Here is a 14,212-nt window from a genome sequence, read left to right as displayed (position 1 = left end):
AGACAGGCGAAGAGAGGTGAGTATATCTTTTACTTTTTAACCCCTCCAATTATTATGCTTTGGGTATGGAGAGACTTGAGAGCATAATAAACAGCTTTTACCAGCAATTTGATAAGAATCAAAAAGATTCAACATGAATAAAATTTCCTAGTCAATTTTGAGTGAATATAGCAAATTGAATTCCGGCAGATTCGCTCATCTCTAATAATAACCCTCTTATTCATTTATCACTGCCTTAACCAAGCAGGGTCTGGTTCAGCACCTTTTTATAGTAACCCGCACACTATAAACAACTATTTCAACAGGTTTTTGCTGCCTCATCTGAGTGCAACATAATATAGGAAAAGAGACCCTGATTCCAACAATGTATCACTTAGTTTACTGGATGCAGCAGTTGTGACACAATCAAAGTTTTTAGATGTAGCATGAAGCAGAGCTGAGAAAGCTAACTCCATCCACACCACAGCTTTCTATGTACATTATCTATTGACAGTGAGCTGCTTATCACAGGAGGGGATGGAGTCGGTCTAGGAAACACATGCCATGTACTCCAGGCTGTCATATTCACCTAGTGATAAAACGATCATTGTACGTAAACAGCAACCCACAGCCTAAGTGACACATTGCTGAATTTAGTGTTTTAACCCCTACATCATGCTGTCCTCAGATAACAGCTGACAGATTCCCTTTAAAGCTGTGTGAGTGACACTAGTGTCGCTCCCTGATGATGAGGGCTGAGATAGAAACAAGATGAGTGACAGCAGCACGGCCCCACAGCTTCTAGCACCACCCTCAAATGAATTGTCATTGGAGGTGGCGCTGGTGTCAATCACACAGCTTCTATCACCGCTCCATGATGATAATTTGTTTGAGGGAAAGAGACTTCAGTGTTAGAAGCAGTGACTGTAATGGTGGCAGTAACTGAAGATGTGGTCACTTCTCGATCACCTCTACTGAAAAAGGATGCCATCAGGGTGCTGCGGTGACCGTAGCTGTGCTAACTGACCTTAGAGCCACCCCCGTAATGACATCCTGTTTCAGGAGGGGTGGTAGATGCTGCAGAGAAGTGAGTGCAACTTCAGCCTCCTATAACGGCCTGTGTGAGACTCCTCTGAAATGAAACGTCACAGGAAGTAACGTGAAAAAACACATATAGGAAATAGCAGGATAGGGAGAATTGTAGGGAATTTAATAATAAAGCTAATTAAAAAAGTGGTTATGGCTTAAAGATAGATATTTATAAAGTGCTTTATACAGTAGGTATCGGACCACCCCTTTAAGAGACTAAAATTGGGTCAGTCATGTTAGCAAATAGTGGGCTTGACTGCCTCTGGGTGTAGCTTTGTGCTCTTCCGCTAGAGCTGACTGCTATTCATGCACTATTTTGGTCCGTACAACTGATGAGAATCATTCATGGTGCAATTTTTTTCAACACTGACCTCAGGTCCATGTGGAAAATTGCTCATGTGCAGTAGATCATAAGCTACAATTTTTCCTGGTCCTATGCACATTTGGTCCGTTATCCTAACACAATTATTTCAAGGGTTAATGAAGATAATTTTATATACCATGAATAAAAGGGGGATATACTGGGGGAATAGATTATTATATTAGGAAATTCCCTTTATTTTTGTGGGTTTTTTTTAGTATCTTGTTTCATTCTTTTTTATTAGTTACATCAATTAAGGCAGTTTATTGCAACTAGTAAAAATTTGCTAAGGGACACATGATCAAGCTCAGTTGTAGAGGCACTGTGGAGATAAGTGCAGCACAGTGGAGCAGTTATGGAAGCTGGGTTATGGAGCATGAGTAAACCGCTGCATGCCGTTGTGTAGCTGCATATTGTCAGGATTCTTGTTGTCCTTCTACAGTTTGACCACTAGTGGCTGCTATGGTTCACCTTGATATTATGCTGCAATTTCACCTCTTACCACTGGACGCTGCTGTTGTGTCCTGCAATTGCCCTTTACTAAGTTGGCAGATTCTGAAAATGTGGAATCCATCTTGTTTCCTGTTTGGGCCTACTTAACCCCTTTCCCACCTAGGACATACTCATACGCCTTAGGTGGGATCCCCGCAACCCATGCGGGCTCTGGCTCTGAGCCTGCTTGTTACAGGGTACATGACAGCTGATCTGTACCCCTGTGCCTCTAACAGCCGCGGGTGGAATCACGATCCACCCGCGGCTATTAACTTTTTTTGATTTTTTTTCCAATTTTCCAGTACATAATATGGTAAAACCAATGGTGCTGTTCAAAATTACAACTCATTCCACAAAAAACAAGCCCTCACATGGCCATTTTGACCGAAAAATAAAAAGTTATGGCTCTAGGAAGAAGGGGAACAAAAAACGAAAACGCAAAAAAACGGAAAAACCTAAGCTTGCGAAGGAGTTAAAGCCGCATGGATCTCTCACTCATTGCTTGAGTATTGTGTCCAACTGTTTATTCTAGTTTAGTCTCCTGCTCCTTGTTCTGAGAACTATCTTACCCAGGCTGTTCCTACTTCTCTACGGATTGTTGCTACAACTCCTACTGCTACTTGCAAGAACTTCTACTACTGACTGCCATTTCTTGCCGGCCACCGAATTCCAGCACTGCTACTCCAGTAGCGTAAGAGGATACTCAAGCCATCATCATGGAAGCTGCCGAGGGAGTAAAATTGGAGGTGCGTGTCACTAAGATGAACTGTTTGTTTACCACCATCTATGCAGACATGCAAGCACTAAAAACAAAATACATGGCATTTGAAACTCAGACATCTCATAACGTTCAAATTTTTGGACAAGCTACACAGGATCTACAGAATATTGTACAAGATCTAAGCAATACGATTGCACAGCAGTCTGAGAAGATCCTTCATTTACAAAATCAACATATAGCTCCAGCCCCTCCACCCACCCCTCCACTCCCACTTTTCAGGTTTGTAGTTTGGTACACACCCTGCTCACTTCCATACTGACAGGTCAAAAGTATTGTGTATTATTATGGTACTGACAAATAAAGCTTTGACTTGGGCCAGCCCCCTCATTGAAACTCATGATTATCGACTTAATGATCTGGAGGCTTTCCTAGCAGCCATTAGCCAGGTGTTTGATGACCCTAATCGTTGTGCAACAGCTTCAGCTACACTGATGGCCCTATATTAGGGTAAGCGCTCTGTTGCGGAGTACGCCACAGAATTCAGACAGTGGGTGATTGATACCGAATGGAATAATGCTGAAAAATTATCTTTTTTTAAGAACGGACTCTCCAGCGCACACAAAAATGAACTAGCCTGGGCCGATGCTCCCACAAATTTTGATAACTTTATTCACTATTGTATTCGAATAGACACCCGATTATCAGAGAGAAGATTGGAAAAGTGGAATTCAAATTGGTCCCGCAACAGTAACCGTTATCCGCCTGCTTCAACCCCCAGTCCCAGAGGCTTTGAGATAAAGAGTCCTCACATATCTGAAGCTTAACCCATGGAGATTTACAGCATATTAAAACGTGAAAGTACTGAAAGAAAAGAATGGAGACTTCTGGAAAATCTGTGTTTTTATTGTAGCAAGTCTTATCACTTTCTCCTCAATTGTCCCTCTCGGCTACGTAAAACAGTTGCAGTGGTAGCGGATCCCAACTTTTCCGATGAAAAATCAATCTTGTCTGAACCAGTGAATGACGTCATCCATTCAGTTTACTCTATTGCACCCAAAATAAAAAAAGAAAACAAGGACTCTCATTGCTTCATTCCTATAAAGTTTGAAGTTGATTCTCAATGGATTTCCACATTTGCCATGGTTGATTCAGGAGCAAACGGAAATTTTATGGACATCTCTTTCAGAAAGGAACATGAGGTAAAAATTCCAAACAGACACAGGACCAGTGAATCAAGAGACTGAACCCTTAGAGATAGTTATGGAACCTAATCACCATGAGGTCTTATCCTTCTTACTAATCTCATCTCCATATCTTTCAATAATCCTGGGGTTGCCATGGTTACAGACTTAAAATCCCACAATCAATTGGGAAACCAAAGAAGTGTCTTTTCCATCTGCTGTACACTCCCCACAGGCTTCACCAAATGAAGAAGTTGTAAAGGATCCTGAACAATCTTCTAAACCACCATCTACATATAAGGAACTTGCTGATGTATGTGACAAGAAAAATGCAGACAAACTCCCTCCTCATCGGCCGTATGATTGTCCAATTGATCTCTTGCCTGGAGCAGCAATACTCTTTTTAAGCATTTACCCACTTGCAGAGCAGAAATTAAAAACACTCAAGGAATACATTGATAAAACTTTAGCTAAAGGGTTTATTCATCTATCTTCATCACCAGCAGGTGCGTCTATATTTTTTGCCAAAAAGAAAGATGGTTTCTTGAGACCCTGCGTTGATTACAGAGAATTGAATAAAATTACTGTAAAGAATCGTTACCCTCTGCCTTTGATCCCTGAGTTGCTGGAAAGAGTTCGTCATGCAAAGTTGTTCACGAAACTAGATCTTCGAGGGGCAAGATCCTCCCTGAAGATAACTCCTGGAAACCTGTAGAAAATATCAATGCTCCTCAACTACTTAAAGAGTTTCACCAAAAATACCCATATAAACCAAGTCAAGCATCGCCCGGAGACTGCTGTTAAAAGGGGGGAGTAATGTCAGGAATCCTGTTGTCCTTCTACAGTTTGACCACTAGTGGCTGCTATTGTTCACCTTGATAATATGCTGCAATTTCACCTCTTACCAGTGGAGGCTGCTGTTGTGTCCTGCATTTACCTTTTACTAAGATGGTAGATTCTGAAACTGTGGAAACCATCTTGTTTCCTATTTGGTTCTACTTAAATCCACATGGATCTCTCACTCATTTCTTGAGTATTGTGTCTAGTTCAGTCTCCTGCTGCTTGTTCTGAGAACTATCTTACCCAGGCTGTTCCTACTTCTCTACGGATTGTTGCTACAACTCCCACTGCTACTTGCAAGAACTTCTACTACTGCCTGCCGTTTCTTGCTCATGCTCCTCCGGCCACTCGATTCCAGCAGTACCCCAGTAGCGTAACACATATAGTAGAAGATAAAATGTGTACGCAGATCTACAGAGGCACCCTGTATAAACCAACTCAAGTGCTATGGCAGTGGAGCAGAGCTCAAAACAGCAGAGTCGTGTCAGAAGTTGGCTGATAGATCAATGGTTTTTCACATTTATCATTCAGTCTGCTGGACAGAGCTGCCTTGCACTTGACTCTGCTAACTTAGTACATCAAAAGATTACTTTGGATGCCTCTATAGACCTTTACACTTAGGGACACATTTTGTTCTCTGACATATTTATTTATTGAGGTGCATGAGTGGGTTTATGTGGCACCCTGCTGTTCACAGGTACCACAGGACCCAGGGTGCATGGATGGACTTCTCCACAAGAGGCCCTCACTACATACAAACACCTCCACCCTTCCACCTCATACCACCAGAGGGAGCCCGTTAGGGATATATATATGGAGGGTGGAGCCAGGCAGTCAGTTAGTTGTTTAGCCAGTTAGACAGAGTCAGAGAGTCTGAGAGCGTGCTGACGCTGAGAGCAGCGAAGACGCAGCACGTCTGCTGCTGAGTTCTGAGGGCCCCGAGTGTGGCCGAAAGCAAGAGGAGAAAGGAGTTAAGGGGGCAGAGGAGCATCATAGGCTCACCCCAATATATAAACCGGACACCGGGTCCGCGCCTACAGGGTCCTTCATACCCAATAGGGATCACCGGCATTCCAGGAGGACTACAAGTCCCTGGCTGACCTGAAGCTAAACTCATTACAGGACCAGGAACCACGAAGGCCCCGGCGACCAGGGATAGTGGTTGCCAGCAGAAGGTCCCACTACCAAGCGACAGGTGAAGGAACAGCACAACACATAAGCTAGGCCCAGTTGCAGGCTGGCCAGGAGCATACAGAGAGGCAGACACGGATTAGGAGGCCTTATACCCGCTCACTGGGGAGAAGTCCTGAAGTGCACCCATCCTACTGAGTACCCTGGACCGTACCTGACATCCGCACCAGTAAAGGTATTGAAGTGAATTCCCTGTCTCTGTCAATTACTCCTGCTGCGCCATCCCGCCTGCACTACAAGTCCCAGCATCACCACCCACCAAACTCCACACTGCCCCGGGGGCCCGCTCCGCCTGTGGGGAGCAGAAACATCCCAGCTGCCATCCCATCACCCCCCGGAGGTCTGCAGCAGCGCTGGTAATCCTTACCTGGCACCACAGGTGGCGTTACAAACTTTTTACTTTATTTTTATTTTCTATCCCTGTTACAATCCCCTTTTTGGTTGACCGCCCTGGGCCACAGACTGGGCCAGCCACTGTGACATACCCCCCCCCCCCAGCATCCATAGGCCCGGCTGCCGAGCACCCCATTGCCCCGGGGTTGCGTCATTTAGATATATATCTGTCACACGGCCTCCAACATAACTGTGCTACGTTAGCTCCACTGCGTCTCCACAATGGATATTTGGATTGTGGAGGTGCAGCTTAGCTATGCTTCTTGCAGTGAGTGAGTCTGTAGCAGATCCGCTCACTGCACAGCCTATGGAGGCATAATGAGACAACACTGCGCTTGCTCGATTGATGGTTTTACATCTGTCTTCCAGTAGTTCCAATGCTAACAGAAGGATAAATAGAGCCTGGAGGAGAATCATTATGGGGGTTATATTTGCCAAATGGGGTACATTTAAACATGAGTTGTATTGGCATACATGAATATGTGTGTAGAAAATTATTAGACCACATTATAATTTTGTGAATAACCAATTAAAGCTTCTACTAAATAATCTCTAACAGGTGCACATATACCATATGCCATTATTAATATCGGTGTGTTTTTTGTTTCTTCTAGCAAATAACAGAAAAAACTGTCAGGAGCAAAATTCTTCAAGTGCTAAGGGCCTTTCAACAGAAGGTAAAAAAATGATAGAAACTAATATAATCATAAATAATCCCGTATAATTGCCCATTGGGCCACCACCTCTTCATCTTCTAGTTCTTTCTTGTGTTTCCTGTCTTTCCCAGACACTCTCATAATCAAGACATAGGCCTGTAAAGAAGAAAAAACGATGCCCAAATGCATCGAATTAATAAAATATGGTAACATAGGTTGTTTTTTTTGCAGTTTTTACTGATATTTATTTAGTTTCTTCTGACTGCAAAAAAACTAGCATCATTTATTGTTATTACCATAGGGCTATGGGATCAGCTGTTGTCAGATTCCCCCCATAGAACTTATGTTAAAATCCAACATACTGAATCTTAATCTTTCAACAGAAAATAACAATATGAAGGCCCACTGACAACGGACTGACAACAAGCGTTCATAAGAACTCTTGTTCCTGATCATTTGTCCGTGTAAACATGCCTTTGATCAGCCGTCAAATGAGCAAAACCCGAATTTGTTGACTGACTGGAGCGTTCATGGGGCAGCACATTACATCATATAAATGCTCTATGGGGACAGAAAGATCACATTAACCAATGTTCTGTCCCTATCCATTGGACCATGTGAACGGGCCAAAGAGTGCTGATCAACTTGTAGATATTCGAATGTACTCTGTTATGTGCTGAAATCCGCATGTGGAAACTGCTCTCTACTCTGTATATTTGCTTTTCTTAACTTTTTCTCTTTTTAAACACAGGTATCAAGTTATATGCAAGTGTACTCATCGGTAAACTCATTGTCTTGATTTCTATTCTGCTCATCTTTGGAATCCACCTACTTGTAGTTCGCAATAAGGTATATTCACAATATAGAGATGTGTCACTGATTATTCTTATTTTTTATTGGCTGAATTGTAAGAGAATGGTAGCTGGGACAGCGATATATGTACAGTACTCTTTACCAAAATCTCCATTGTTTACCAATATAACCATTGTTGACCATATGCCAAACATTACAGGAATTAAAGAGTGCCTTAAATGGCTTTTTTGCCTTCACCCTCACCCAATGATAGTCTAATCCTGCAGTTTCTAAAGATGTTGTTATAGCCCAATTTGATATGTTTTTTTGCTGAAAATTAGTTTTAGGATATGTCCATGCAGTGTGGCAACTACTGAGTCCAGTCAAGGAAGTGGAGACACTGCCAAGTAAAATCAAGCTGTTTTGCCTTATCCACAGCCTTAATTATCAAAGCAGTTTCTGCGCCATGGAATTAATGGCGCTATCATAATAAATAATAATAAATATAATATTCGGTGTAAAAAAAAATAAATAAAGGATTGATAAAATGTTAAAGTCCCACAATGTTCTGATCTCCAGCCAGGCTTTAGGCCCTACTCACACATCCAATTTTCAGAGGATGGCATACTGAAATAAGTCTTTTTTTTGTTGACTATTGTTAAAAAAAGAACACGTGAAGCCTTTGTGGCATACTTACAAGATTCAGATAAAAGACAGCAGTAAAAACAGTATTTTGTACTGTAGAATGTGCCTTGCACACTTCCCCAACTCGCGTTTCACCTGCTTGGCTTCATCCGGGGCATGTCCATATTATTAACCCTATCAATTTTTATACTTTTATACCACAAATAGAAGATCTCAAATGTAAAACATCTCAGTATCAAAAGTATTGCACTGTTTATGGCTCTATAATAACATGACATAAAACAAATATAACCAAATAGATTTTTACCTATTATAACTTTCGGGTAATAACTCCCTATCTGTATAAAGTAATACACATAATTAACCAAAGGAAAAAAAAATTAAAAAAATATTTGCCTTATTAGAAATCAGTCAGATACTGTATAAAAGCACAAGGAGAACTAACAAGAATGATGCATTCAGTTCACAAAAACTGTATTAAAAGTGTATAAAGTACTAGTCTACACATGATTTTAATTCCAATTCTACATTTATAAAAAAAAACAATGCATACTGAAAAAAGGAAAAGTGATGTATGCTGTAGTTGTTAAAATGTGAACTTCTATTGTAGGGTAAATTGGGTGTGGATTTTATGCTTACTGCTCGTACTGTTGTACAGGCCTGATACACATATAATAACGCTGTAGGCTTCATATAGATGTTAAAAAGCATATTTTTTATCTTTACCCTATTAAGTGACTATTTGTAAATCAGAAAAACAAATTCTTACTTGACAATAATGTTTCCCTAGGTAACTGGGATGAAATAAGTTATTCAGCCTAGGCCAATATGATATTAATTAATCTCGCATCGATACAGCAAAAAATCCTTTTAAAACTAAAATGCCTTATTGCCTAAACAGATATGTATAGCCTTCTCAAAGTTTATATCTCAAAAACATCAAAAACAGGCTAGAGTTATACATGCTTTTTTTAGGTATGATCACCATTTCTATTGTGATGTTAATTAGTGGTTTCAGCGGCATTCACTGCTTACAGTGGCAAGCATAGGCTCCTATATGGGCATTGGATTTATTATTTGGAAGACAAGCACCTTCAGTTTTTGATACCTCTATTTGACCCAATTATAGATATGATAAGGTTAGTCTAGGGAGCCTTTTTCATGGTAGATGCTTATATAGCTCTATAATGGTACGATAGGGTTCATACCTTGCATTATTTAGGTTCAACTAGTTTGCACCTGAGCATTTCCATTTTATATTCACGGTGTTGTGTTTTAATCTTATATTATATGTGCACTAAGCACTTTAATACATTTTAATAATATATACAATAAAGGTTATATTTTAAAAGGATTTTTTGCCGTATCGATGCGAGATTAATTAATATCATATTGGCCTAGGCTGAATAATATATTGATGTTACAGCATGGCAGGATTTCTCACTGTTGGAATCAATACTGACCAATGGGTAAATGAAGTAAAGGAGGTATTCTCAGATAGATTATTTACCCCAAAAAAGTATACCCCATCTTATAATTTGGCATTTAGAGAGCTAACTAAAATCTATAAGGATCAAATAGCATCGTGGTGGGAGGTGCAATCGCTTGAAAATTACATCAAGGCAGGTATTGTACCCAGACACCTGCGGATTGCCCTCTCACCGGGATATCGATATAAGAGCTCAACTCTGGTGGCTAAGTGGGAAAGGGAGGCCACTGACAGTTCCATCAGATTTATGAGGATACTGTTGGAGGAGGAGAAATTAACTTTATCATTGCTTAGCGAGTCCCTTAAAGAGCAAATTGAGGTAACAAAAAAATTCTCCTCAGAGCCAGAATTTGTACAGAAAGAATTGAGTTTACAAAATACTATCGAGAGATTTCAGTTTCACCTGAAGGAACGAAAACATAAATTTTTCAGTAAAGATTTGGCAGAATTTAAAGATAATAAGGTCTATACATTTCCAGTAATTAGAAACACCAGGACCTGTGATATTGACCCTTCTTTCTCCGATACGGAGGTATCAGAGACAGAAGGAAAAAGTAAGAACCATAAAGCTAAGGGTAGAGGTAGAGGATTTAATCAAGGGAGGGGCTCAAATAAGAGATCACCACAGAGAAGTAATTTTTTAGACCTACAGTATCCTCTCAGAAGCAGGTTCAACAACCCCAATTAGAATCGCAGATCATTAATTTATCTAAGAGACATCTGTCAGAAGACGAAATGTGCATCCTGAGTAAAGGTCTATCTTTTGTCCCTACCACGGACTTTGACGCTTTTGAGGCGGTTAAAGATTTACATCTGTTTATTCGCAATTTGAAATGGAAAAAACATTTCATAAAAGAAAGCAAAAAAAGCAGTAAAGACCTAGGTATTGCTGATGATTTGTTGGAGGATGTTAGACTCTTATATCATTTGGGTGACATTAACCCTAATATTAATGGATGGGGTCCTTTTACGGACTTAAAAAACAGGAGTCAAAGGATGCCACCTTCTTCTAGTGACATCTGCTCTATTGATGTATTTTTGAATTTGGTGTCAAAATATCTGATGGATCTGGAACTAAGTGGAAATTATAACTGCCACAATTTATCTAGGACAGAGATGGGGTGTTTGTTGAAATTGGAAAAAGATAAAAGTATCGTGATAAAACCGTCCGATAAAGGCGGGAATTTAGTTGTTTTGGATGCGGATCATTACCGCACTATGTGTTTAGGATTACTTGAACAGAGGAATGGTTATCAGAGATTATCTGACAACCCATCAAAGTCCTTACATAAAAAGCTGAGGGATTTGGTGCAGGAAGGAGTCGTTAATAAAGTGATTGACAAAAGTGAGAGGGAATATTTGGTTCCACTCTATCCAACAACAGCTACTTTCTACAGTCTCCCTAAAATCCACAAGGGCCTTGCACCTTTAAAAGCAAGACCAATTGTGGCTGGTATAAATAGTCTTACCCATAAAGCGGGCATTTATTTGGATAAAATTTTGAGACCATATGTGGTGGCTTTGAACTCCTATGTGCGTGACACAGCGGACCTCCTAAGGAAACTTGAAGGTGTTGTGCTTGAGCCAGGCATGATTCTGGGCAGTGTGGACGTAGAGGCCTTATAATCCTCGATCCCCCATGAATATGGTTTAAAAGCTGTGGATTATTACCTCAGATCTAGGGGCAGACAATATACTTTACACAATGAGTTTATTTTGAAACTCTTGGAATTTTGCCTTAACAATAACGTCTTCACCTTCAACGGAGAGTACTTCCACCAGCTCAGGGGTACAGCAATGGGGAGCCCATGTGCCCCCTCTTATGCTAATTTGCTCCTGGGATGGTGGGAAGAAACTGTGGTCTTTAGTGATTTGGACTCGTTTGATAATGTCGTTATGTGGCTAAGATATATCGACGACATTTTTGACATTTGGAATGGTTCACCGGAGGGCTTTCGTGAATTTGTCACAGGACTTAATGAGAATCCCATTGGACTGACCTTCACATCTGAGGTTAGTAGGACAGAATTAGCGTTCTTGGATGTCCTCATTCGCAAAGAAATAATCGGGGAATTGAACACTGAAACCTATAGAAAACCGACAGCCACCAATTCTCTCTTGAGGTGGGAAAGTAATCATCCGGTCCTCCTCAAGAGAGGTATTCCAAAGGGCCAATTCCTGAGGCTCAGGAGAAATTGCTCTGACATTAATAACTATAAAAGGCAAGCGCTGGACCTTAGAAATAGATTCCTTGTCAGAGGATATCCGAAAAAAGTCCTCAATTGCGCCAACAGAGAATCCCTGGCTAAAGATAGGAGTGATTTATTGGCCCCCAAACCTAAACAAAAGGAAGAGACGACGATCAGGTTTATAACACGTTATTGTAATAGATCTCATCAGGTGAAACAGATTTTTCAGAAACATTGGGGGATCCTTCTAATGGATGAGGATATTGGAGATAGATTAGCCCCACATCCACAAATTACATACTGCAAAGGTAGGTCCCTAAGGGACCGTCTTGTCCATAGCCACTTTCAAACTGAGGTAGCTCCCACATGGCTGGATCGAGGAGTATCTGGATGCTTTCGATGCAATAACTGTAAGGCATGTGACGCCATTAACCAAGGTGCAAAATTTAGAAGTTATGTGAAAGGAAGGGATTTTTACATTAGACAACTTATAAATTGCCGTTCTAAGTGAGTGATATACAAGGCTACTTGTATATGTAACCTTGAATACGTAGGAAAAACACGGAGGGAACTGAAGAAGAGAGTATTAGAACATCTACGAGATATTAGAAATAAGGAAGATACTCCTATTGCCAACCACATAAACACTATGCACCAGGGAGATCCTAGCGTGATCAAATTTATGGGCATTGAGAAAGTCTTACCATCAGAAAGAGGAGGAAACTGGGATTTACACATATTACAAAAGGAGACCTGATGGATCTTCACCCGGGGTAAAACTACTCCTAATGGTTTGAATGAAGTTATATCCTTTTCCCCATTCCTTCCAATGTAGGGACAGAATAGGGCTAGATAGTCAGGGACAGCCTCTGTAGAGTGGGGGCGCCATTTGCGCAGGTTTAATAGGGTGCCAAGCCCCACGTAGGTAGGGACAGCAGACTAGTTGTACTTCAGTTGTCGTTAGGGACCCCATTTTCTATCCTTTTTTCCATTTAGGAGGTCCGCTGTGTTAGGCAACAATAAGCACTAAATATAATGCACCTCTATGTCCCCTTTTTCATTAATTCCATCAGCATTTACATACAGGTAATCGTTAGTGTTGAGCGAGCACTAAAATGCTCGGGTGCTCGAAGCTCGGGCCGAGCTCGCCGTGATACTCGGGTGCTCGACCCGAGCAACGAGCCCAATGTTAGTCTATGGGAGACCCGAGCATTTTTGCGGCGGCACCCCCGGCAGTCTTTTAAAAGCCTAACAAGTGCCCAAAACGATAGTGACAGTGCTCAAATGACATGGGGACAGCATGGGGATCGCCCAGGAAGCATTTCTGACCCCCAGGTCACTGTTGTCAACAACGTGGTCAGAGGTATTAAGCCACTTTTACAGGCTCCTAATAAAACGTTCAAAAACGAAAGTGAAACTTTTTTCCTGTGAAATATGTTAAGGAATTTCTTTTCCAGGGTAAAGACTTGTGTATAAGGTAAAATAAATAAACAAAAACAAAAATACTCCTCCACACCTTGGGCTATGTTCACAAGTAGCATTTTTTATGCGTTTTTGCACTTTTGTATGGCTTTCAACTGTGACAAAAGCATTCACCGGGAAATGTCATTTTAACATTTTACAACCTTATCTGGCCATGTGCTGTGTGACACATGCATACAGGGCTGAAAAGACATGGGGACAGCATGGGGAAGACCCCTGGAAGCATCTCTGACTCCCAGGTCACTGCCTAAAAGTGTGCCCATCAGAAGTGATCCTTGCCGCATCAGAAGATGCAGACTTGCAACTATCCCCGTGCAAGTCCTTGTCCCAGGGCAGTGTTCAATTGTACCTCCCCCATTCCTTGCAATGCAAGCGCAAATATGCAGCCACCCACCCACCCGCAGGCTGCAATACCATACTGCTAGCTTGCACTTGAAATGGGGCCTTTTAGTTTTGAGGAGGCCGAAGCTGGCCACTACTTCATGGCTGCTTCGGCAGCGAGGTATCCATACTCAGTTCCCAGCCGTCCGGCGGCCGGGTGTCCACGCTCAGTCCCCAGCCGACAGGGGGCGGCCGGGTGTCCACACTCGGTCCCCAGCCGCCCCGCGGCCGGGTGTCCACACACGGTCCCCAGCCGCCTGGGGGCGGCCGGGTGTCCATAAACGGTCTCCAGCCACCCCGATTTCTCAGCGGAACATCCCCACAGACTTTT

The 14,212-nt window shown here is 41.7% G+C and overlaps 1 protein-coding gene across 1 annotated transcript in view; it reads left to right on the top strand.

Annotated features, from left to right (window-relative positions):
• The window catches only part of LOC141166600 (immunoglobulin superfamily member 1-like), a 171,036-nt gene that overhangs the window by 134,592 nt on the left and 22,232 nt on the right, over window positions 1-14,212 (top strand). Inside the window, exons 7-8 of the mRNA XM_073653450.1 lie at window positions 6,862-6,924; window positions 7,655-7,752. Of these exons, the coding sequence (XP_073509551.1) occupies window positions 6,862-6,924; window positions 7,655-7,752 (161 nt within the window). The remainder of the gene's footprint in view (window positions 1-6,861; window positions 6,925-7,654; window positions 7,753-14,212) is intronic.

This window comes from Phyllobates terribilis, unplaced genomic scaffold (genome assembly GCF_046119375.1).
Source record: "Phyllobates terribilis strain yellow unplaced genomic scaffold, ASM4611937v1 Scaffold_1__5_contigs__length_1240528914, whole genome shotgun sequence".
In the NCBI taxonomy this organism is placed as follows: Eukaryota; Metazoa; Chordata; class Amphibia; order Anura; family Dendrobatidae; genus Phyllobates; species Phyllobates terribilis.
The sequence above is the reverse complement of the archived record's forward strand: the minus strand, read 5'-3'. Positions and strand labels throughout refer to the sequence as shown.